This window comes from Globicephala melas, chromosome 4 (assembly GCF_963455315.2).
Source record: "Globicephala melas chromosome 4, mGloMel1.2, whole genome shotgun sequence".
NCBI classification, from domain to species: Eukaryota; Metazoa; Chordata; class Mammalia; order Artiodactyla; family Delphinidae; genus Globicephala; species Globicephala melas.
This window is the reverse complement of record NC_083317.1, coordinates 97,148,443-97,173,544: the sequence shown is the minus strand read 5'-3', so window position 1 is coordinate 97,173,544 and position 25,102 is coordinate 97,148,443. Positions and strand designations below refer to the sequence as shown.

General features: G+C 37.3%; 1 protein-coding gene across 1 annotated transcript in view; it reads left to right on the top strand.

The window, feature by feature from the left end:
- LOC115857573 (EGF-like and EMI domain-containing protein 1) overlaps positions 1-24,874 on the top strand; it is a 155,474-nt gene extending 130,600 nt beyond the window's left edge. Inside the window, 8 exon segments of the mRNA XM_070045377.1 lie at positions 2,325-2,444; positions 4,155-4,277; positions 8,555-8,692; positions 12,519-12,641; positions 14,845-15,039; positions 15,411-15,418; positions 17,040-17,163; positions 24,843-24,874. Coding sequence (XP_069901478.1) covers positions 2,325-2,444; positions 4,155-4,277; positions 8,555-8,692; positions 12,519-12,641; positions 14,845-15,039; positions 15,411-15,418; positions 17,040-17,163; positions 24,843-24,874 — 863 coding nt within the window.
- Positions 24,875-25,102: the final 228 nt, after the last annotated feature.

The following is a 25,102-nucleotide window of genomic DNA, read 5'->3' as shown; positions in this document are numbered from 1 at the left end:
GATAGAATTAGTAATTTAAAAACTTCCCAGGGCTTCCCTGGTGGCACAGTGGTTGAGAGTCCGCCTGCCGATTCAGGGTACACGGGTTCGTGCCCCGGTCTGGGAAGATCCCACATGCCGCGGAACGGCTTGGCCCGTGAGCCTTGGCCACTGAGCCTGCGCCTCCGGACCCTGTGCTCCGCTACGGGAGAGGACACAACAGTGAGAGGCCCACGTACCGCCAAAAAAAAAAAAAAAAAACCTTCCCAAAAGAAAAGTTTAAACTGAGATGGTTTCAGTGGTAAATAATACCAAACATTTAAAGAAAAATTAATACAGATTATTCACAAATTATCCCAAAATATAGAAGAGGAGAGAACAATTCCCAGATCATTCCATGGGGCCAGTATTACCCTGATACTAAAATCAGACAAGGATTTCACAAAAAAGAAAACTACAGACCAATATCTCTTATGCATGTAGATGTAAAAATCCTCAGCAAAATATTAGTAAACCAAATCCAACAATTTATAAAACTGATTATACACTATGATCAAGTAGGATGTATCTCAGGAAATCAAGATGGGTTCAACATCTGAAAATCAATTAATGTGATATACCATATCAAAACCCACCTGATCATCTCAATAGATGCAAGAAAAAAATCTTGACAAAATCCAACTCCCTTCCATGATAAAAGAACGTAACAAACTAGAAATAGAAGAGAACTTCCTCAACCTAATAAATGGAACCTATGAGAAACACACAGTAACTTTACACTAAATAGTGAAGTGCTAAAAGCTTTCCCTCTATAATCAGGAATGAGGCAAGGATATCTATTCATGCCACTTCCATTCAACATGGTACTGCAAGTTCTAGCCAGAGCAAAAAGGCAAGAAAATAGAAGACATCCAGACTAGAAAGGAAGAAATAAGATATCTCTGTTCACAGATGACAGGATCTTGTAACAGAAAATTTTAAGGAATCCACCTAAAAAAACTATTAGAATTAACAAGGAAATCCAACTAAGTTGTGGGATTAAAGATCAAACTATAAAAATCAATTGGATTTCTGTACACTAGCAATGAAAAATCTGGAAGTAAAGTTAAGAAACGATTCTAGCTATTATAACATCGAATAAAATACATAGGAACAAATTTAACAAAAGAAGTGCCAAAATTATATAATGAAAACTGCAAAACATTGTTGAAATAAGTTAGATACTAAAATAAATGGAAAGACATCTCGCGTTCATGGATCAGATAACTTAATGTTGTTCAAATGGCAATACTCCCCCAAATTGATCCACAAATTCAATTCAATCTCTCCCTACATAAAAGCAAGAAGTAGAACAATGTATATTGTATCTGTGATAGATAGATAGATATTTGTATCGCTTATATTTTCATAAAGTCTGGAAGGATTTACAAGAAATTAACAAAAGCATGCAAGCATTAATGTACTGCCAGCTTGCATTTTGTGGTAGTTGTTACATTGAAACTGGGTGAATGTGGGAGCAAGGTAGCTTTATTCATTGTTCTGCTTTTTATATTCTGTGCATTATTTTAAAAAAGGAAATGGGGAACATACAGGAGTAGGAATTCCCACCCCAGCAGCTTGTAATGTAGCCAAGGCTGATTTACAGAGTCAGACCAGGATCACTTAGCTCATCAATTCAACAAATAAGCTCTGTATGGAGGTACTCCTTATAGGACGTGTGGCTTCACATTACTTTGGACTTCCAGAGAATATGACTAAGACTAAGATGAGAGCAAGTGAGGGGAAAAGGAGATCAGAAGGAGGTCACTCACTAATTCCAGTGGGATCTGAACTTCTTTATTTCATCTCCATGGCAGCGGTAGCTAAGACTCTCCCATGTTGCTCCAGTTGGCCTTTTCTTGGCACCGTGGTTGCTTATCCAAAGGCAGAGGAGATCTAGAGGAGGTGAAAGGTTTATCTGAGGATAATTGCTGCTCAAAGGAGTAGAAAAGGTGGGGACAGAAGGAGAAAAAATGAAAAGGTGTGTGGAGGAGTTCCTGCTGATTCTATTTAACTTTGGGTACAAGAGGGCAGCAGATGGACTTTTGAGAAGAGTAAAATTAGCCAGTTCTTTGACCTCGATCCATGTTTGAATTTGTTCAGATTTTGGAGCTCAGATCACAAAATGGGAAACATTTTGTTGGATTAGCGTCATCTGAAAGTGGGAAAGACTTTCCAGAGGCCTTACCATCTTTATGTAAGAAATCCTCCTGTCCCAGTTCTCTTTTACCTTTCTCCACACTTCTGCTTTGTACATCTTTCTGAAGTTAATGAATAGAAAACTATCACTGCTTAATTGCTTCTAGCGATGGACCCCTGCATGGGTGGAAATGGATGTGCTCACATCTGTCAGAGTCAGCATGGCGTGGCCAGGAGTGCCTGTCACCCAGGTTACCAGCTGTCTGAATACAAAAAGGCCTGTGCAGGTTGGAAGTTGAAACTGATAGATTAATTGGGTAATTGTTTGAAATTCTGTGGTAATTCAGTTTTGATTAGTCAGAACAGCTAGGAGAAAGGTGTTTTCATTTATGCTTAAAAAAGAACATTTATATTCTTATTTGATCATTCTGAAAGGTATTTTTATGAAACTGTAAAAACTCAGTGAAATTTTTAGTTACAAAAAATGATCTGGTGTAGTTTCAGAATTAATTCTTTTTGTTTTCTGTTTTTCGTTCTGAAGTGAATTCCAGAATTAATATTTCAAAACCTTCCATAACCTCACAGGGAGTTTTTTATTATAGGCTACAGAAGGTGGGGATAACCTTTGAAAAGCAACTATGTGCAAATGAGTGCTCTCAGAAGTTAGGAATAATTAAAACCAAAAAGAAAGAAACTCTATAACTACAAGGTTACTTATTTCTGTTTCCTAGAAATAGCAAAACAGACACACTTCAATTCAAAGATGAAAGTGATAAATTACTTCGTGACCAGCACTGATAAATGAAGTCATTCCTGTGGGACTGTCTTTGTTTTAATAACTTCTGAGAAATCACAGAATCCTTCATTTTTATCACAGCATTTCTATGAAATGAGAAACAGTTTATTTGCATTAATTAAGAAAATACAAAATGTTTCCTGACTTATGGGACTGATAAACACTTTAAGAAATTGAAAAAGAATTAGACATAAAAATTAGTGTGAAGTTAGTTTTTTTTTTCTTTAAGCCAAAACCAAGATAAAGTTTTCTGTGGATTATGTTAACATACTTTTCTGACAGAGAACATTTCTGCTTTGGTCCTCTGTTTGCATAGCACCTACCTTGCTGAGTTTCTGACACAGAATAGGATCTTATTAAAATTTGTGGAAAATTGACAAATGTATACGTATATAGATATATACATATATCCATACTTATCTATATAATATCTTTTTCAAATTTTTATTTTAATAATATCTGGTACATTATTCCTAAAAAGTCTGTCCCCAAAGTTACTGCCTATGTAGGGTTTTATAAATACCTTAGAAAAATGAGTATTTCTCTTAAGAGTCCTGGTGGGGGGTGGCATGCAGGACCGTACAAGGAGGAGGTTCTATTTGGGAAAATAATGGTGAGACCTATCCATTTAAAGGGGGGGCCTGCAGAAACTACGTGGACCACAAAATGATGTTATACTGAATAGACTTGGCCATCAGTGTCAGGAGAGAGAGAGGACACCATTGTTTAAATGGCATTGCCCTGTAACAATCATATGTACAATATACACCATGGATTGCTACATATGAAGACTCCAAATCTGCCTTGTGTATGGCCACTTGTACTGTCTTAAATCAGAGAGATACCATTTTTGGTTAAGAATTTGATATATATTCATGAAGACAAATTACAATGACTTCTGCCTATATTATTAGAGGATAGAAAAGGTCTATTTTTTTGTTTGTCTTCTCTTTCTTCAAATTAATAGATACTAGTAGGTTCTAATAGGTAGAAAGAAGTGTTTGAGAACATAAGACCTACAGTAGAGTTCATGTCATTCGCAGTTGGTTTATTTGCAAATATGGAACCTATGTGGTATTTTACTGTTACGTTTGATGTTGGGGGTTGAGAGGCAGGGGATGCTTTAGTGCATTTTTATAGTTTACAAATAAACCTTAATTCCAGCTCTGAAGACACAGCTCCTGTGTATCTCTTTCTGCAGATGTAAACGAGTGTGCTGAAGGGCTTGCTTCCTGCCGCCATCGCTGTGTGAACACAGTGGAATCTTTCACTTGTGCCTGCCACCCTGGTTTTGAGTTGGGAGCTGATGGAAAACAGTGTTCAAGTAAGTGGCAATAATCGCAGCCCAGGAAATGTGTGGCGTTTTACAAGTATTAAACGAGAGTAACAAACAAAAGAACTACACTGAATGTCTTGCCGAAGTGGAAGCTCCTGAGAATGTTTTCCCCTGGGGTAGACTGGGTGTGGGAGCTTCGAAGACCAACCCCCTCATTTTAATTTGACAAAACAGGGGCCCAGAGTCAACAGAAAATGGTCGGTATCATGATCCACAGTGTAGACCACAAGGACTAAGTCTCAGGTCTTCTGACTCGGGGCTGTCTTGGACCCATGGCTCTCCTTTGTGAAGAGTCTGTCTTCCTTCACCACCTCTGCTGTGCAATATTTATTGAACACTAATAATTCCAGTGTAAAACTCAGGGAAAAGGAACTAGCAGGAGTGAAGGAACCAGCAGCACAAGGGGCGGCTCTAGACTGTAATAGCATGTCTCATTTTCCATCTCAGTTCCAAAGATGCCCTTTCCAGTTCTCCACGTCTTAGTAAACCATCCATTCCGGGCGGAAGTCAAAAATTCAGTTATGCAAATGAGTAAGTGACAGAACTGGGACTTGAACTAGGGTCTTTAGTCTCCAAATATACTATCCTTTTAACTTTGTTATGTGTTTGTATACATCATATGTCTCTTGATCAGTTTTTTTTTTTTTTTTTTTTGCATTACGCCGGCCTCTCACTGTTGTGGCCTCTCCCGTTGCGGAGCACAGGCTCCGGACGCGCAGGCTCAGCGGCCATGGCTCACGGGCCCAGCCGCTCCGCGGCATGTGGGATCTTCCCAGACCGGGGCACGAACCCGTGTCCCCTGCATCGGCAGGCGGACTCTCAACCACTGCGCCACCAGGGAAGCCCTCTTGATCAGTTTTAATTAAGGAAGAATAATAAGGCTAATGATAAACAATAAATTATGTAATGTTTTTACCTAAGCTCTCTCATGAAGAGACATTCTTAAGGGCACTAAGTTTTTCATTCTCTTCCAGTGCATAAAACTCTAATTCTTTAATGCCTGGGTTGCCGGTGTAGCCTTAAGGTCTGTTGGTATATTTCTACTGCTTAAAGACAGGGCAGTTTTGCTGCAGTGATATTTGTCTTTTAAAGAGCAAACTAAATAACATGGGAGAGAAGAATTAACTACTAATTAGGATATAACTTCTTTCGAAGTGAATCTTTCTCTCAATGCCCTGAGGAGTCCTTTCAGGCAGAGAGAAATGTGGATGGGTTTTTCTTTCTTATTAATATCTTGGCTTTTTAATGTGGCCAGAGGTTTAGGAGGTGAGTACATTTTACAGATGCCTGAAATAAAATCCCTTGCAATCTGACTGGTGAGTTCTCAGTTATCATGAAAGAGGGGGTCATTATTGCTAATGTGTCATGAGGTATAGGCTTTCTGTGAAAGTTACTTGGGAAAGCAATTTGCCCTAGAGTTGAATACATTTGGTAGAAGTGTATTTTTACATTTATTTCCCTCATGTGAATATTTGGCTAAGTTCTTTGTGTAGCTCTCACCAGACCTCAATATTTACTAACTGACATACAAAACTTTCTTGGTGAAAACTGGTATTTTGAGTGCTTTAAAACTTGTAGGTGGGGTAAATGTTTTCAGAACATGGTAATATTTAGCAGTGAGGAACTTCCCTGGTGGCTCAGTGGTTAGGAATCTGCCTGCCAATGCAGGGGACATGGGTTCGAGCCCTGGTCCGGGAAGATCCCACATGCTGCAGAGAAACTGAGCCAGTGTGCCACAACTGCTAAGCCCGCACTCTAGAGCCCACGAGCCACAAATAGTGAGCCTGTGTGCCAGAACTAGTGAGCCCGCGTGCCACAACTACTGAAGCCCACATGCCTGGAGCCCATGCTCCGCAACAAGAGAAGTCACCGCATTGAGAAGGCCCTTGCACTGCAACAAAGAGCAGCCCCAGCTCTCTGCAACTAGAGAAAGCCCGCGCAAAGCAAAGAAGACCCAACACAGCCCAAAATAAATAAATAAATAAATTTAAAAAAAGAAAAAAACAATGAATTACGTGTTCTTCATGTAACAGTATATTTTAGGCAAATATTGTTTTAACTTTTTCCTAGGACAACAATATTTTGTATTTATATCATTTCTTCTCAGAGGCTCTCAAAATACTGTATAGCACAAACATCGAATCCTCAAAGTGTGCTATGAATGAACTATCACTATCTTGTGATTAGAAATTAGAAAATTCTGGATCTAGCATGGTTAAATAAAACTGTCCCCAAACTACCAAGCAGTATATAGTGAACCTAAGTTCCATATGTATTTAATGCATATTTAATATATTGAGTAAATAATGATTATTTGCTATCTATGAGAAACCACGGGGATCAGATTTTAAAGTTTTTTTAAAGCATATTTTTAGGTATGATAGTTAAACAGTGTTATCTGTATCAAGAACGCAGACTCTCAGCTTACTTCTAGTGGTCAGTTCTAGATGAGTATGCGCATGTCTGAGTCCCGTATAGTTTAGCTCTTTATGAGGTTACAGTAATGTCATTTATATGTAAAGTACCTCCGGCAGTCTTACAGCTGCATTGATCACAGGGAAATGAGAATAGGAGCCAAACTTTGAAATATGTCTCCCTACAGAGTATATGCTAACATACTGTGAAAACTATCAGTTCCCTTAATTATTTCAGCCTTTCCTTTAGCTCTCTTATTTTGCTGTGTCCTAAACTAGCTGTTTCTAAACCCAAAGGCATTCTTATTTTCAACAATAAATTCATTAGCATAATCTTTTTTTTGTTTATTCAATCATTCAAAACCTATTTGTTTTTTAATTTTAGCACTTTTTTTTTAACATCTTTATTGGAGTATAATTGCTTTACAATGGTGTGTTAGTTTCTGCTGTATAACAAAGTGAATCGGCTATACATATGCATATATCCACATATCCCCTCCTTCTCGGGTCTCCCTCCCACCCTCCCTATCCCATCCCTCTAGGTGGTCACAAAGCACTGAGCTGATCTCCCTGTGCTATGTGGCTGCTTCCCACTAGCTATCTATTTTACATTTGGTAGTGTACATATGTCCATGCCACTCTCTCCCTTCATCCCAGTTTACCCTTCCCCCCCCGCCGTGTCCTCAAGTCCATTCTCTACTCTCAAAACCAATTTTTGAACATCTGTTACGAGCTGGGTAATACAAGATGATGAAGGTACAGAGGAATGAGCACAATGACAGGGATGTGCACTGGGCGCCCTGGACACATGGCTGCTGCCTAGCGTAGACTGGAAGCTGGGACCAGGGAGCATGATTTCTGTACATGTAACTATACAGCAACATAGCAGATACCTTGGCAGTTTGAATGGTGATACAGGCTCTCAAGGAATACCACAGTCCTAAGTGCCCTTGTCCTGTTCTTTCCCATCTTTCTTCTTTCAAAGGATTCAGGAGTTAAGAATGGAAGGAAATGAACCAATGTAGTCGCTCTCATTTAGAGGTGTGTCCAAGCAACACAAATGAAGAAGAGTAGAGGCCAATGGTGAAAATAGCAGAGTATCTAATTCCATACTTTTAACAATGATGCAAAGCATTCTTTTATTTTTCATTTTCTCACTTAGAAAATGATTGATTATAATACCTGTGTGCTCAGGAAAATTGACATCTATGTACTGAGCTGGATGCCCCCCAAAGTGCCCCAAAGTAGTGGCATGTACCATTATCAGCAAATTAGTGCTCAAAGTAAGAGAATGTTTATGTAATAAGTGACTTTTGTATACATCAAAGCTGATTAGCATATGAACATGATACCAGTTACATATAATCAGCTAATTCATTGGTTTTTTGTTCATAGTTTTGTTCCAAAGCCATCTTTAACAGTATTTTCATGTACTCACAGCCTAAAAAAAGGGCAGATATTAACATACCATTAGTTTGAGAACAGATATGTCAGCTGTATTTGCTTTCTGATCATTGATTCAATACACATATTTTTTACATTCTGAAAATACTGAAAATTCCCAGACGTAAGTGTCCTTTAAGATACGTTTAATAACCATTGGTGGACTCATTACCTTTCTGCCACACTCTGTCAGTTTGACATTATTTATAGGTTTATAAGCTTTTTGATATGGTCTAGATATTTACAATGCTTAATAGTCCTCAGACTTTTACTTTTATATGCTTAGAGTGTTGACAGATTTCCAATAAAGTTAGTCATCTCCCAACAGAGAGAGTGTACCCATTGTTGCCATATATTCAGATTTCTCTGTTATTATGCTAATAATTCTCTTTTGCTTGTTTTGGAAAGGGATTGAATTGGAAATTGTCAATAGCTGTGAAAAGAATAATGGTGGTTGTTCCTGTCACTGTGAACATGCAGTTGGTGAGCCCTGTTGCTCCTGTAACCATGGACACCGGCTTGATTCTGATGAGAAAACATGCATAGGTAATGTATGGTAAATGCCATCTTCCTTCAGAGGTTGCCCTGGATTCATTTAGCCCTTTCTTCTCTAATACTTAGTGCTCTAATGTAGCCACATCTCTCAAACTGCAAGAAGTAAAGTGAACAGTGTCTTTGGCTACTGGACAAATGTAAAAGAAATACTAATTGACAGAAGACATCATTGTGTTTAGATATTTACTTTGAAGTTAAAGGAGATTTAAAACTTATTAGCAATATATATGGACTTAACAGTTTTATTTCTGGAAAATATTCTAAGGCCTATCTAACCATTTAATGTAATTTGTAATTCAAACAAAAATGCCACCATGCACGCTAATTCTCTCCACCACAAGCAGAAGCAATCATGTTCTTTGGTTTTCAACTTGGTGATAATTTGGATGTCACCTTTGACATGGCAGGTAGCTACGGTCCAAAAGAAAACTTTAAAAGATGTTATTCTTTGGAAGTCCCAGCTCAAAACTATTTTTAATGGATAACTTTTTCTACATATTATCAGAACTTATATCATTTGAGACAATGAGAAGAATAAATTCCACCCCAGCCTTGCTTCATAATGAAATGTTTAATCTAGAACTTCTGAGAAAAAGGAATATCTACTAAAAATAGGAAGAGTGAGCATCAAACTAAATTACTATGTGCTCTGGGTCTGAGAGCACCTACAAGCCCCTAAAACAATATGCCATCATTCGAGAATTATGATACCATATTTGCTTGTTTTCTTTTGTGATACTTTATATCACCTTTCTTAAAAATTATGATGTGAGTACTAAAAAAAATCTTTGACCATTTCATGCTACAGTATGATTTGAGGCAAACTGAAGTACCAAAAGAGAAGAGGTGAATTTCAAAAGCCTAAGTCATTGAGATTTTTTGGTTTGGCACTAATGTGACAGAGTGAACTTCAAGGGATTTTAAAGTATTCTGGTTTCATAAATTATTTAACCAAAACAATGTCATTACTTGTTATTTCTTGATCGAACATCACCTTCTGCATTTTTCTCAGTGTCTATGGTGATTAACTTAATGAAAACAGTTGATTGCCTTGCTTCTTTTTTGTAATGAAAATTATGCTTATAATTTTCTACCTTGCTAACATTTGTATCTCTGGAAAAAAAAAAAGGGCTTCCTTTCTTCTTTGCTTCCTCGCTCCCTCCCTCCCTTCCTTCTTTCCTTCCTACCTTCTTTTATTGACTGTTGGGTAAGGGAAACTGGAATTTTGCTAAACCTTTTGTTTGCAACTTATAGTTTGATATCTTTCCTTATTCTTTGAAAAGTACAGTTCAGTAAATTTCTTATTTACAGCCAGAAAAAATAGCATCTTCCAGGGTCAAAATGTAGAAAATTGCATATTTATGACATTTCAGCAGTCAACATGACAACATTGTTTTGTTTACGGCTCAAGTTTATTTCATTTTCCAACAATAAATAACACTCATTCCTAAAGACCAAATATTCACTAGAGTAAAGGCAATGATTTGTTTGGAGTGTGCATATACATACTCGGCTTATTTGCCTGAGAACAGATTAAGGCCATGGATGCTTTGTAAAACATTCATGCATGAGGGAAATTAAACAATTTTCTTTTTAGTGTATTTTAGGATCCACTTTCCTTTTACATAACTTTCCTTTTACACAACGTTCCTTTTACAAATAAATGTGTTCTAGTCTGCAAATGGTCAGTCTTGCCCAAATGCAAAAATGTATTAGGGCTAAAACCTAGAGATGTTTTAACGCAATTTGAAAGACAACTATACAAAATACAAGTGTCTGACCAGCCGTAAGTTCACTAAATTTAACAATTGGTAGTTATCAGAAAAAAATTTTATTCTAATCTTTGGAGCTTTATTCAGTGACCATGTGTGGGGGGTAGATACAGAAGGTCAAGTTTTTTCAAGGTTTACGTTTGATGCTTTTCTGAAGTCATAGTTGAAATGTTTAATTGTTTCACCTGACTGCAATTAATGCTATAGTTTTGATTAGGGCTAAATTTTTAAGTACAGGTGAATTTCTCTGCGATGCTGCAATATTTGGTGTATTGGCCAATGTAAATAGGAAAAATATGATCATCAGAGAGGAAGAAAAATAAAAAATAAGCAAGCAAAGATATTACCAAATAAGATCTGGAAAGGAATCAAGACATTTAGGAAAACAGGTGATATAAGGGTTGAAGGGACAGGGCATTTTAAGAAAGGAAGAATGGGGTTTCAGATGAGTTCTATACATGAGACAGAAATAACCCCAGAGGAATGATAATAGAAGAAGAATCCAAAATGGGTCATAAAATGATAGATCGAGGAATTCATTTTTCCAGTTATGTGATGCAATTGTGCTCCTTACTGGTTGAGAACAGGGAATCATGAGACGTATATGTTTAGAGGCTCTGGTGATATCTGAGAAGACTTTTAAAAAAATCTTGAAATAAGAAAATCCAAAAAACATAATGTTTTAGATAAAATTAAACTGAATTTTTTAAAGTTTTTTTTTGTCCTCTATATTCATGCTATATAATACAAAGGATAAATGAAGTTTTAATATAAGAAAGGAAAAAAATATCATCTAGAGTTTTGTGAGTAGCACTGCTTGTGACATTTTGCAGGAGAAAGAATGTTTTGTGTCCAAATGACCTTCATTTGGATATTTTATGGTGACCCCTAACCTTAGCTGATTGATTGCATTTTCTTTCCTTCCTTTCTCTTGTCTGCATTTTCTTACATTGGTACCCTTTCCAAGGTTAATTGAGACACTGACCTTTTATATCTGGGGCCGCTCATGTAGTTATGGAGCAATGGGATTTTGTAAACTCAGCACTGACAGGCCACCCAACTTAACAATTCAACAAAGGGGGTAGAATTGAACTAAGGACCTATAGTCAAAAACCCTGACCACACAATTCCCAGGTGTCTAGCCTGGTGAAAGCAGTGGGTAAAGAGTCTGTTGCTACCCTTTAGCCAATTATATTATAAATGATCCCCTCAAAACTCAGGATAAATCGATTAGCCTTTGGCTGAAAGATTTCAATTTGACATCTTCTGGTGCATTTTTATTTTCTGCAGGGCAAATAAAGGAAGACACATGCCAGATTGTAGAATCCTAGAATAACAGTGCTGAAGGAGACTTAAAGATCATCATTTAGAAAGCTGTTTATCTGCTAGGACACTCCAGGGTAATAGTGTCACCAATTATAATAAAAACTCATCCCAGTCAAAGCATCATCGAAAAGTTCAAGCAAATGCCCTGAAATATTCTGTAATTTAACACATAATATTTAAAATGATTGTCTGCCCTCTCTCTAAATTGCTTTTATCCACTTCTCTTCCCAGTCACGTGACTTCTTTTTGCTTGGGAACGTTCTTTCATCTGAAGTTCCAGAAGAACAAACACATGGGGGCCTAAGACTGCCTCCTCTTTGCAGCTATTAAATGTCCATTAAGTGGAATTTTTTGGCTCTTCTTCTCAAGCTGTTTTTTTGTTGTCGTTCTTCAAGTTCTCTGTTTGTTCAGTTAGATTGCTGTTTAAACTGGAAAAATAGCAGAGATCTCTTACCCCCCCCTGTGCTTATAAATGCATTTGGAGATTACTTACAGCCTTTTCAAATAAATACCAGGCATAGAAGCATGTCAGAAACGTACACCCAAATGCGGCCTCATTTGTTTTGTGTTATAGTCTCTTCAATATCTGTACTCAGTAACCTGAGAAATAGAAAATGGTTAGTAAATCAGTTTTAATTTCGAAGTGAGGCTTATCAGCACCTTCAAAGGTCAGTTAAATTCCTGCCCTTAAGTAACAGAAATGTCCTTTCCCCCTTTAGACCTTGATGAATGTGAGAGTGGAGAAGCCTGCTGGGCCCAGCTCTGCATCAACTACTTAGGAGGCTCTGAATGCAGTTGTCAGGGAGGCTTTCGGATCAGTTCTGTTGCTTGTGGATGTGATGGTGAATTCCTGAGCTCTAACGTGAAATCCCTGATGTGATGGGGCCATCAATGGAGGGGGAATATCTGAGGCAGAGGGTTAGGGTGGGAAAGGGAAGGCTTTGACACTAAAGAGACTTGGATCTCTCTGTGCCTTAACCATGTTCTATTATACGAACTTGGGTGCTCTGAGCCTCAGATCCTCATCAGTAAAGTGAAGACAATAATGGGATTACTGGGGAAATTAAGAAAAGTAATATATGTAAAGTGCCTGCTACTGTGATTGACATCGAGAAATCACTCAACTAAAAGTAGCTATTATTATTATAATAATAATCATCGGCCCATAATCCCTTTTACCTAATTTAATATATATATAGGCAAGTGAGAGATTCCAGCAAGCCATAGCACACTGCCACAGGAATTGCTCTTGGCAAGCTTGACTGGAGTCAGAGGTGATTACTGAGTGTCCTTCTAACTTTAAGGGCAATAGCAAAAGGATTGCCGGTTCACGAGCCACAGTCCAAATCTGTATCAGAATCCTTTATATATCTGATATCAATCTAGATAATGCAAGTTTTAAGGTGAGTCATTTTATAATTTTCTAACTTATTTGTTGAAATTGGTTCACTTACCTTTTAGATGACTTCTAGCTGATAGGTGTATTTTTATATGATAGGAGAGTTTGAATTCAGTGAGTAGAGTTAATTCACTTTTTTATACCATTAAGAAGGGCTCATGTAAGTCATTGCTGTAAATTACTTTAACGAGTTTACCTTAAATATATAATCTTTAAATTTTCATTTGTGATTATTATTACCATTATTTTGAACCTTACTTTTCTTCTTGAAATCAAAGTTCGAAGATTGTTATCTATTTCAATAATAGTCAGATTATATAAGAAGACTTTAATGCCTCAGAGAAAATAGTGTTTCTTGGATTAAAGAAATAAATTCTTGTATTCTGTTGAGGATGATAGTTGTGTTTCTTCATATAGGTGCCAAGCTCCCCAGCCTTGCAGTATAGATAACAGCAAAGAACATACAACTATGATATCTATATATTCTAAACACAGTAGAGCATATTACCACTTACACCTCCCATCCAATTAACAGGGCCAAAAAAAAATTGAATTTCATGTACCATCTGTTCTTAAGCAAAGTGAGCCAAGAGATGATTGTGAATATACATACTTGGGTACACACATCCAAATGGAAAAGGTATCCACAATCTGAGGCCAGACCTGGAAACTCAGCTTCATAAATGAACTTTTAGTATATTGAACACATTGATCAAAGTCTGGGCTCAGATGTGGACATAACACCAGTAAGTCATATGAGATTAAGGCCTAGCCTTCATCCATCTCTAAAATTCTCCACAAACTGTGCACAGAATTATGCGTGGAATAAAGGCTTCACCATAGATATTGAATAATTCAAGAGTGAATGAACGTTCTGCAAAATGGTACACAGCCTAAGACCATGTAAGTTTTAAATTCTTCCTCAAATCTCATGAACAAGCTCTCAGAAAGACCTTGTCTATGTAGGTAAACTATGGTAAACTTGGAAATGAGTGAAGGAAAAGTAATTGGCAGGATATATTTGAGGAAGAATTGGGGCTATGCTTTCTATATAGCAATACATTGTTATTGGTTAATAAAGGTGACAGATATGCCCATGAGTTCGTACGGTCTATTTTATCTCTCAACGCCTAAGAGCAAACACTTTAAATTTTCCCAGATGTGGATAAATGTCTGGATCTCAGTATCATCTGTGACCAACTACGTATCAACTCTGTGGAAAACTATGAGTATACTTGTGAGGAAGGCTGCAGAATTGGAAGTGATGGAAAAACTTGCATCTCTAAGTTGCTGTGGAGAGTTTTATCAAATCTCTTCTAACCGACTTCAACCCTTGTCTTGTTCTTTGGGAGCACGGAGACCATATATTCTTTAACTCAACCTGTCCTCCCCTTTCTCTCTTCACAGACTGAGATCTTTCTTTTCCTTTTGTTCTCTTGCGGCAGTTTCAACTCTGTGCTTGCTGCTTCTCACCTTCATTTACAATAGGCGGTTTGAAATGGCTTTCTCAAAGAGTTTTACCTTTCAGCTGCCCCCTGCCTTGACTGTCTAGTTCAGACTCTCTCATTTTTCCCATCAACCCTTGCTCAGTTTTTCCTTCTTTTAACCAGCATGTGGAATCCAGGTCTTTCCCTGTGCGGTCTGAGCTTTAGATGATGATGAGCTAAAGGAAGAAGAAGAGGAATTAGATATTGTGAAGTTTCCACGTCTTCTATTCAAGAGCCCACCTCAACTGCTTCATTATGTGGCCACCTCTCTGCCTCTCACCCACGAAGGTGAAGAAGATGAGCTGGAAAAGGGGAAAGATATTCGAGGAGAACTGACTGCTTTGCACAGAGTTGGTGCATAAAAGCATGTATCTCATTAAAGTCACCTCTTTTCTCCATTTTTGGATAGTTCACATAAATCTTTCATAGACAATTTCATTATCAATGTTTAATGCCATCAAGTGTTTTAACATGATATTAGCAAGAAAAATGGGACCAAAATTACTTATTCAAAGCTCCCTATGAAATTCATCATCTTTTGTCTTTCTTCCCTTTAGCACAAAAAAAGGTTGCTATGTAGGTATGTGTGGACCAAGGGGTGCAGGGGGGTGGGCGCTATTGAAAATGTGATACAGTGAAATGGAGCTGAAAAATAGCTTTGAATTAGCGTAATGGAGAGAAGGATTGGGACCTTTTAGTTCTAACAGTTTAAACTCTACTAGAAGTCATTTTGGTATAGTTCAAATTTACCTTAAATAGCCTTAAAATCTAGACCCTTTCTAAATTTTAAAATGCAGAGAACCAATGGTTCAATATGCTCAAGTGGACCAAGAAAAAATATCTTTACAAATGGGAGCAGTTTTTCTTATATATCCATGCAACGGAACTCAAGCATCAAATCGCTTCTGATCAGAATAAATTAGCATAACCTCTTTCAGAAGTAACAGTTTGCAGCCAGTCTGCTGCTTCTTTTTCTTTTCTTTGTAAGACAGAGCTGCTCTTTTTGTTCTCCCTCTATTCCTTGTATTTTAAGAGCATCAAAGCTTAATGATTTCTTTAGAAGACATTCAGTAAAATAGCAGATTTGTTTATATGCTATGGTCAATGATAATAATATCAATAAATGCATCTGCATAATGATAGAAATGCTTTAATGTTACTGCATTAGACTCCTGATACTCTGGCTACTCAAAGTCAGAATAGAAATAGTTCAGGACTACCAAGACAGTCAGAACTTGAGTGGCCAAGATCTAGAGAAAAGAGAAGCTCAGACAAGTGAGATGGACAATCTGTGCTCCTTTTCTCCTTGAGCCATTTGCTAATGTATGGGCTATGCAGACAGAGAAGCCAGGAAGTCTACCGACAGCTGCAAAGAGAGTAAGGAGCTAAGCACAGTTATCAGCAGTATCATGCATGGTGCTAGAGAGGTAGAAGTTGGAGTTGAGGATCTGCCAAGGTGGAGAAGCCTTGCTAAACATGACAGGCTTTCAACTGGGACATCTGAAAGACCCCATCTAGAAACAGGGGCAAATCTTAAAACGGAATGAGCCTTAAAAAAACAACTGAGATAAAGTCTATCCATCCTTATTCAGATTAAGGTAATTTCCCTCAAGAATGGAACAGATAAACACATTATGGTACATTTATACAATAGAATACTATATAGCCATAAAAAATAAACTAGTGAACACACAATATGTGTGAGTCTCATAAACATTATATAGAATGAAGGAAGCTTGATACCAAAGAGTACATACTTTACAATTCCATTTATATAAAGTTCAAAAATAAGGGGAAATAATCCATGGTGCTATAAATCAGAATAGAGCTTAATTTGTAAGGCTAATGATTAAGAATCATCAAGTCACCTTTCAGTTTTTGGGGTGCTGGTAATATTCTATATCTTCATCTGGGAGGCATTTACATGGGGTTGTTTACACTGTGGGAGAAAAAAGTATGAAGTGTACGCTTGAGTTCTGTGCACTTCTCTGCATGTATATTAAATCTCAGTAAAAAGGCTTACTTGGGAAAAAAAAAAAAAACTTTGCATAAAACAGCCTGGAAGGAAAAACACTGAAGTGCCAGGACCATTGATTATTTTTGTGTTCAGAAATTAATGGTAATTTCTTTTCATTTTTTACTTTCTTCAATATCCTAAATATTCTTTAGGGACTACTTCCAAGCTCTATTTTAAAAGGTATCTCTTTGCTATTGTCTTTTACTGGGACTCTTTAGGAAATGTGCTCAAGGATCATGTTTATTTGTTTTTTGGGACATGAAGGGTTTCATCTTTATTTTCAGTGATGTAGACAGTATGGGTCCACTAAGATGATATTGCATTCCGGTCTGTTTAGATTCATACCTTCGGACACGATTGCACGTTGAGCTGTGAGGACTGCGTGAATGGAGGCTGGTGCCAGGAAGGAAAGAGTGGATGCTCCTTCCCAGCTGGCTGCGGAGACATTCTTTGTAATGAAAGTAAGTGATTCCTTGGAGCATGGGTAAGAGAGTGATGAATTTTCCTTTACTGCTGGTAAACTGTTGGTCATGAGCTCTTTACATATGTTCTCCCCAAAATGTTTTAACAAGGTTAACAATTGATATGGGTGAGAAACCAATTTATTTGTTGTGCACAAAGAATGTCTGTGAAGCACTGAGGTTTCAAACTGAACATGTGATTAAAATGGGAGATTTTGTGTTCCCTGGGAAACTTGATGTGCTGTCTCTTGTTCATCCATGGAACGTAAAAGTTTATAAAGGATCCTAATATTCTAGGCCTATAAAAATCCCTCCATTTAAATAAATCATTAGGCCCTGGCAAGCTACTCCCAAAGAAGAAAGAAAAATGAAAGGATTTGCGTTACGAAGTGCAGTTAAGGGAACTGCTCGACTGTTCGCTGCCTCTTTTTTGTTTGTGTTTTCTTTTTCTTTTAAACAATATGTAAGTACAGCCAATGACACTTGTAAGTTTTTTATATGTCTCTCATGAGAAAATGTCAATGATTTGAAAAATAATACCTCTAATAAATTTTTTCCTTTATATTTTAAATGGAGGTATATTTGCAGATACTAAAACTGACAAGTAATAAAAACAGAATATATTGACTCTTTTTATTTCCTTTTTCTCTTTTTAAATTTCCCTTATAAATTTTTTAATAAAAGAGTTCTCTTGGTCTTTGTGAATGGCTTGGAAGATGATATGAGCAGAATTTCTTTTGAAGCCCCTGCATGGGGGAAGAAAAAGCACAAATATTGTTTCTATTATGAGATGGATGCAAAACTTGAATTATAACATAGTGAAGTGGTTCCCCCAGAATTACTAGTTGGAGTGTGGAGGCTCTTCCTGAAGCATCCCTCTGATCATGTCTCCCTGCTGCTCAGAAAGCTTCAGGAGTGTCCCATTTCCTGATACATAAAGCTTTATGCTTCTAATCTAGTTACCGGCAACCATCTAATATCAGGCCCTCATAAATCCTTTTCTCTTTTTATCCACAACTCTTTGACCAGCTTATCATTTCCAGCAAGCTAAACCACTCACTACTTAATGCTTTGCACTTTTCAGCTTTGTGCCTTTTGCTAAACTGACATCTTTGTCTATTGCCATTTAGTGCCTGAAGCTTTATTTGATGGCCCCAGTCCAATCACAGCTATTTATATTTTCTGTGGATTTAAAGCCTCTCTCTCTACTTTTCTCTCTCTCTCTCTCTCTCCCTCTCTCCATTGAATTAGAGTTAGCTATGCTTCTGTTCCATTTCCTTACTAGTCTGGAAGCTTATTGGCCAGGTCCTATTCACATTTTTCCAAATTGGAGGGACCTGTGCATGAATGGATAAAACTTTGTATTGAGACTTCCAGCTATATGGACCTGCTGCTTGACATAGTCAACTGTATAAAACCGGGATCAAATAATCTTACTGCATGACTATTAGGAAGTAAATATTTTCCCTATATTATAAAATTTTTTGGTAAATGTGCATCTTCCAAACCCTTGATCCCTAGCATGTCAGCATGAGAGATGAAACTAAAAATTTATTGCAAATGCATCAGAGTAAAACGTCTGACGCAAAATTAATATAGAAATGTTGAAAATGAACTTCCTGATAAAATGAAGATAACATGACCCCTTCTTTGGCTTTGGAAAACCTTGAGATTCTCTACGTGTTCACATGGTCCAGGAAAGGGCAGTCTGTCCCTGAAAACAGAAGCTTATGTCTTCTTTGCATTTCCTGTCTTTCTTTCATTCTTCTTCTACAAAAATTAAAACAGAACAATCCAAATTGGAAAAAAAAAAAGTGCTCAGTAATTCTTTAACAAAAAGGGAGAGCAAGAACACTTTCTTTAAAATCCCTATAGGGGCTTCCCTGGTGGCGCAGTGGTTAAGAATCCGCCTGCCAATGCAGGGGACATGGGTTCGAGCCCTGGTCCGGGAAGATCCCACATGCCACGGAGCAACTAAGCCCGTGCGCCACAACTACTCAGGCCTGGCACCACAACTACTGAAGCCCGCGCACCTAGAGCCCGTGCTCCGCAACAAGAGAAGCCACTGCAATGAGAAGCCCGCGCACTGCAACAAACAGTAGCCCCAGCTGGCTGCAACTAGAGAAAGCGTGCGCACAGCATCAAAGACCCAAAGCAGCCAAAAATAAATAAGTAAATAAATAAATTTATTAAAAAAAATCCCTATAAACTGTAATAAATGGAAGTGACCAATCATTCATCACTAGTATTTCTAAGAGTACCAGCTCTTCAAATGCAGCAAGAGACATTTTAAAAAAAAAATCTGCAAGGATCTGGAAAGTTGGTTTTCCCACGGAGTAGATCTTCTAGCCCAATGTCCTTATTGGTCTATAACGAAAACATCTACTTGGATGTTTTAGGAATTTCTCCAAGTAGTTACAATGAAACAATTAAAAAATTACCACATATTAATCTTAACAGCACATTTTAGAACTCCATTTCTTTTGAAGAGATTTCATATTGACTGTCTCATTTGTTATTGTGAGACTCTATCCAGTGGAAAGAGAAGATAGGAGTATTTTCATATGATAAATGAATGGACTATATATTATATGGAAGGGAAGATTCATGACTTCTTCCAAATCATCCAGCTATGTTTTAGCGCATGTTTGTTTTAAACTTTTCTTCTCCAGGATAATTGCTCTGTTTGATGTTAATGAAGTATTTAGCAAATCCCTGTGCACCGTGATATCATATTCTTTTAGTGGGGGACTACCAGATGATAGTGTTGGTATGCCAATATTGATGCCTTGCTATAACCCAGATACTGTGCAAGCTATTTAAACTTGCCTAGCTTCATTTTCCAGGTATATTTTTATATATATATTTTATATATTTTAAAATATATATTTATATATTTTTTAAAATGTGCCATCTATAGTTGCTGTAAGAATTCAAAGACTTACTACGTGTAAATTAACAATGCAGGTCTCAACCAGTATTTGTTGCCGGTTTCTTTCTCTCTTACTCCTTTTGTTTTTGTCTTTCCTTTTCATGGTAACCTCGAGCTTGAAAGCAAAGAAAAGAAGCCAAGTTTCCATATTAGCAGCATCTGGAAAGGTGTGGGTGGGTAGATGGCAGAGGTGATATAAATGTAGTTTTACAATATTTAGCCAATTATGATAAAATGTCAATTTAAATGGTTACTAACCTTATCTCAACAGCTCTATTTACTCAAGTTAAGCTTAAAGTCATAGACATTTCCCCCACTTTATTTATTTTTAATGGAATACTAAGCACTTCCCCCCAAAACAACAAACCAAAGAAAACAGTTCTTTTCTTGACTTTGTCAATCTTTGTGCAGAATACCTTGGAACCCTCAAGACAGTCTTAGTTGCCTTCATTTCCAGTTAAAAATCCATGGCTTTTTTTCCTACATTTTCTTCCCATTTTCCAAAATAGAAGATGCAGTTTGTTTCTCACTAAGGTTAGTAACATATATAGAGCAAAAATGTTTAAGTAGTTCTGAAAATGTGAAGGCTAGAGTTTAAGGAACAAGGTAAATTTTGCATGTAAAACTTGTTAGCAGTTCTTCAGTCAGCATTTTAACTAGCTGTATCAGTAATTCCCCCAGCAATGATGATGCCATCCAAACTGGGAACAGGCCAGAGACTCTTCCTGAGTCTGCAAGTTACAGAGATTTTAATTACTGAGAATACATTCTAATAGAAAGACAAGCTTTTATTCTCTAACCATTTGTATCACAATGAGTATATTACACTGTATATCCACCTTCTCCATTTTCTTCATAGCTCGTTCCCCAGAGACCAGTGGGAAAGAGTATGACGGCATCTGTGATTGTCAGAACGGAGCCACGTGTGATCCTCTGAGCTGGCAGTGCGAGTGCCCCTCATGGGTTCATGGGAAAACCTGTGAAGACGGTAGGAATGGCTGGTCATATGAGAGAGCTCTTTAAGTTCTTGATGTTTCTAATAGGAAATAAACAAAATGAAAGCTGCATCTCTACTTTTCAAGGTGGTCTTTTCTTTTTTTTTTAATATGGTTTTTCTCCTTCAATTTGTTAATATGGTGTATCACATTGATTGATTTGCGTATATTGAAGAATCCTTGCATCCCTGGGATAAATCCCACTTGATCATGGTGTATGATCCTTTTAATGTGTTGTTGGATTCTGTTTGCTAGTATTTGGTTGAGGATTTTTGCATCTATATTCATCAGTGATATTGGTCTGTAATTTACTTTTTTGGAGTATCTTTGTCTGGTTTTGGTATCAGGGTGATGGTGGCCTCATAGAATGAGTTCGGGAGTGTTCCTTCCTCTGCAATTTTTTGGAAGAGTTTGAGGAGGATGCGTGTTAGCTCTTCTCTAAATGTTTGATAGAATTCAGCTGTAAAGCCATCTGGTCTTGGACTTTTGTTTGTTGGAAGATTTTTAATCACAGTTTCAATTTCATTACTTTTGATTGGTCTGTTCATATTTTCTATTTCTTCCTGTTTCAGTCTTGGAAGGTTATACCTTTCTAAAAATTTGTCCATTTCTTCCAGGTTGTCCATTTTATTGGCATAGAGTTGCTTGTAGTAGTCTCTTAAGATGCTTTGTATTTCTGTGGTGTCTGTTTTAACTTCTCCTTTTTCATCTCTAATTTTATGGATTTGAGTCCTCTTCCTCTTGATAAGTCTGGCTAATGGGTTATCAATTTTGTTTATCCTCTCAAAGAACCTGCTTTTAGTTGTATTGATCTTTACTATTGTTTTCTTTGTTTCTATTTCATTTATTTCTCCTCTGATCTTTATGACTTCTTCCCTTCTGCTAACTTTGGGTTTTGTTTGTTCTTGTTTCTCTAGTTCCTTTAGGTGTAAGGTTAGATTGTTTATTTGAGATTTTTCTTGTCTCTTGAGGTAGGCTTGTATTGCTATAAACTTCCCTCTTAGAACTGCTTTTGCTGCATCCCATAGGTTTTCGGTCATCGTGTTTTCATTGTCATTTGTTTCTAGGTATTTTTTGATTTCTTCAGTGATCTCTTGGTTATTTAGTAACATATTGTTTAGCCTCCATGTGTTGTGTTTTTTATGGTTTTTTTCCCTGTAATTCATTTTTAATTTCATAGTGTTGTGGTCAGAAAAGATACTTGATATGATTTCAATTTTCTTAAATTTACTGAGGCTTGATTTGTGACCCGAGATGTGATCTATCCTGGAGAATGTTCTGTGTGCACTTGAGAAGAAAGTGTAATCTGCTGTTTTTGGATGTAATGTCCTATAAATATCAATTAAATCTACCTGGTCTATTGTGTCATTTAAAGCTTGTGTTTCCTTATTAATTTTCTGTTTGGATGATCTGTCCATTGGTGTAAGTGAGGTGTTAAAGTCCCCCACTATTATTGTGTCACTGTCGATTTCCTCTTTTATAGCTGTTAGCAGTTGCCTTATATATTGAGGTGCTCCTATGTTGGGTGCATATATATTTATAATTGTTATATCTTCTTGGATCAATCCCTTGGTCATTATGTAGTGTCCTTCCTTGTCTCTTGTAACATTCTTTATTTTAAAGTCTATTTTATCTGATATGAGTATTGCTACTCCAGCTTTCTTTTGATTTCCATTTGCATGGAATATCTTTTTCCATCTCCTCACTTTCAGTCTGTATGTGTCCCTAGGTCTGAAGTGGGTCTCCTGTAGACAGCATATATATGGGTCTTGTTTTTGTATCCATTCAGCAAGCCTGTGTCTTTTGGTTGGAGCATTTAATCCATTCACGTTGAAGGTAATTATCGATATGTATGTTCCTATGACCATTTTCTTAATTTTCGGGGGTTTGTTTTTGTAGGTCCTTTTCTTCTGTTGTGTTTCCCACTTAGAGAAGTTCCTTTATCATTTGTTGTAGAGCTGGTTTGGTGGTGCTGAATTCTCTTAGCTTTCGCTTGTCTGTAAAGCTTTTGATTTCTCCATTGAATCTGAATGAGATCCTTGCTGGATAGAGTAATCTTGGTTGTACGTTCTTTCCTTTCATCACTTTAAGCATATCATGCCACTCCCTTCTGGCTTGTAGCGTTTCTGCTGAGAAATCAGCTGTTTACCTTATGGGAGTTCCCTTGAATGTTATTTGTTGTTTTTCCCTTGCTGCTTTCAATAATTTTTCTTTGTCTTTAATTTTTGCCAGTTTGATTACTATGTGTCTCGGCATGTTTCTCCTTGGGTTTATCCTGTATGAGACTCGCTGCACTTCCTAGACTTGGGTGGCTATTTCCTTTCCCATGTTAGGGAAGTTTTTGACTATAAGTTCTTCAAATATTTTCTCGGGTACTTTCTCTCTCTCTTCTCCTTCTGGGACCCCTATAATGCAAATGTTGTTGCATTTAATGTTGTCCCAGAGGTCTCTTAGGCTGTCTTCTTTTCTTTTCGTTCTTTTTTCTTTATTCTGTTCTACAGCAGTGAATTCCACCATTCTGTCTTCCAGGTCACTTATCCATTCTTCTGCCTCAGTTATTCTGCTATTGATTCCTTCTAGTGTATTTTTCATTTCAGTTATTGTATTGTTCATCTCTATTTGTTTGTTCTTTAATTCATCTAGGTGTTTGTTCTTTAATTCTTCTAGGTCTTTGGTAAACATTTCTTGCATTTTCTCGATCTTTGCCTCCATTCTTTTTCCGAGGTCCTGGATCATCTTCACTATCATTATTCTGAATTCTTTTTCTGGAAGGTTGCCTATCTCCACTTCATTTAATTGTTTTTCTGGGGTTTTATCTTGTTCCTTCATCTGGTACATAGCCTTCTGCCTTTCCATCTTGTCTATCTTTCTGTGAATGCAGTTTTTGTTCCACAGGCTGCAGGATTGTAGTTCTTCTTCAAGGTGGTTTTTCTAAATAAGTAAAGGGCTGTGTCTGTATATACAAGAGCACAATTGCTTTGACTGATGAATGTGTAACAGAAAAAAATAACTGATACTTAAATCACCAACTGTGATCTAAGCAGGATGAATCCGGATACAGAGAAAGCCTTTCTCATTTGCTGAGCAAAATGTTGAGTTCGTGGGCAGAGGTTTACACATAGGGCCTGAGTGAATTGATTTGCTCTGCATAATAAAAGAATGAAGAAAATGAATCTCTTTGGGCAAATCATGGAGGAAGTGAGATAAAAATCAGAGAAGAAAAGGAGAGGAGAGAAAGAGGAAAAGAGAGGAGAAATGATGGTTGAAAAACTTACAAAATACCAATCCAATGAGTGCTGCCTGTGGATTTTTCATGGAAATCAGTCAAGAGACCACATTTTCTACATGGGTGGATAAAACACAAAAAAGAAACTGCTTGTACAGTCCCAGGAGTTGAAGGCAGAGAGTCGATGAAGATATAAGTCTTCAGGGATTGCCAGAAAGCATGGGGAGTTTATTAGGTTCTCACAGGTCATAAAACTGGGGAGATGGAAACCAAGTTTAGTTTGCTCTCAAAGTGGTGCAGGAAGACACCTCTAGTTGTTTATCCCCCGAACGATATTCATTCATTTATTCAAAAAATATATATTAAGTGCTTTCAAGGCACTGTGCCAGGTTTTATGATATGGTAACAAAACAAAAATAAAAAAGCTCCTGGTCCTTCTTCGTGGAACTTACAGTCTTGTTCAAAGCAGACATCGGTTACAAATGTTGGTAGGTATTTCAAATTAAATATTAATGTGTGCTTGGAGGTCAGACCATGAGAACCATACAGACTGTGTGAGCCAGGGAACAACTTCTAGAGAAGTGACCCTTAAGCAGAAGCCTGCAAAAGGAGGAGACATGAGACAAGGGAAGAGAGAGTGAGCCACGTGTTGCCCAGCTCTGAAGTGGGAAAGAGTGAGGTACATTAGAGGCACCTAAGGAAGGCCAGCTGATGGAGCAGAAGTCAATGAGATATTAGTGCAACACGAGGTCAGCCAGTGCAGGGGCTCATCAGTCTTGTTACGTT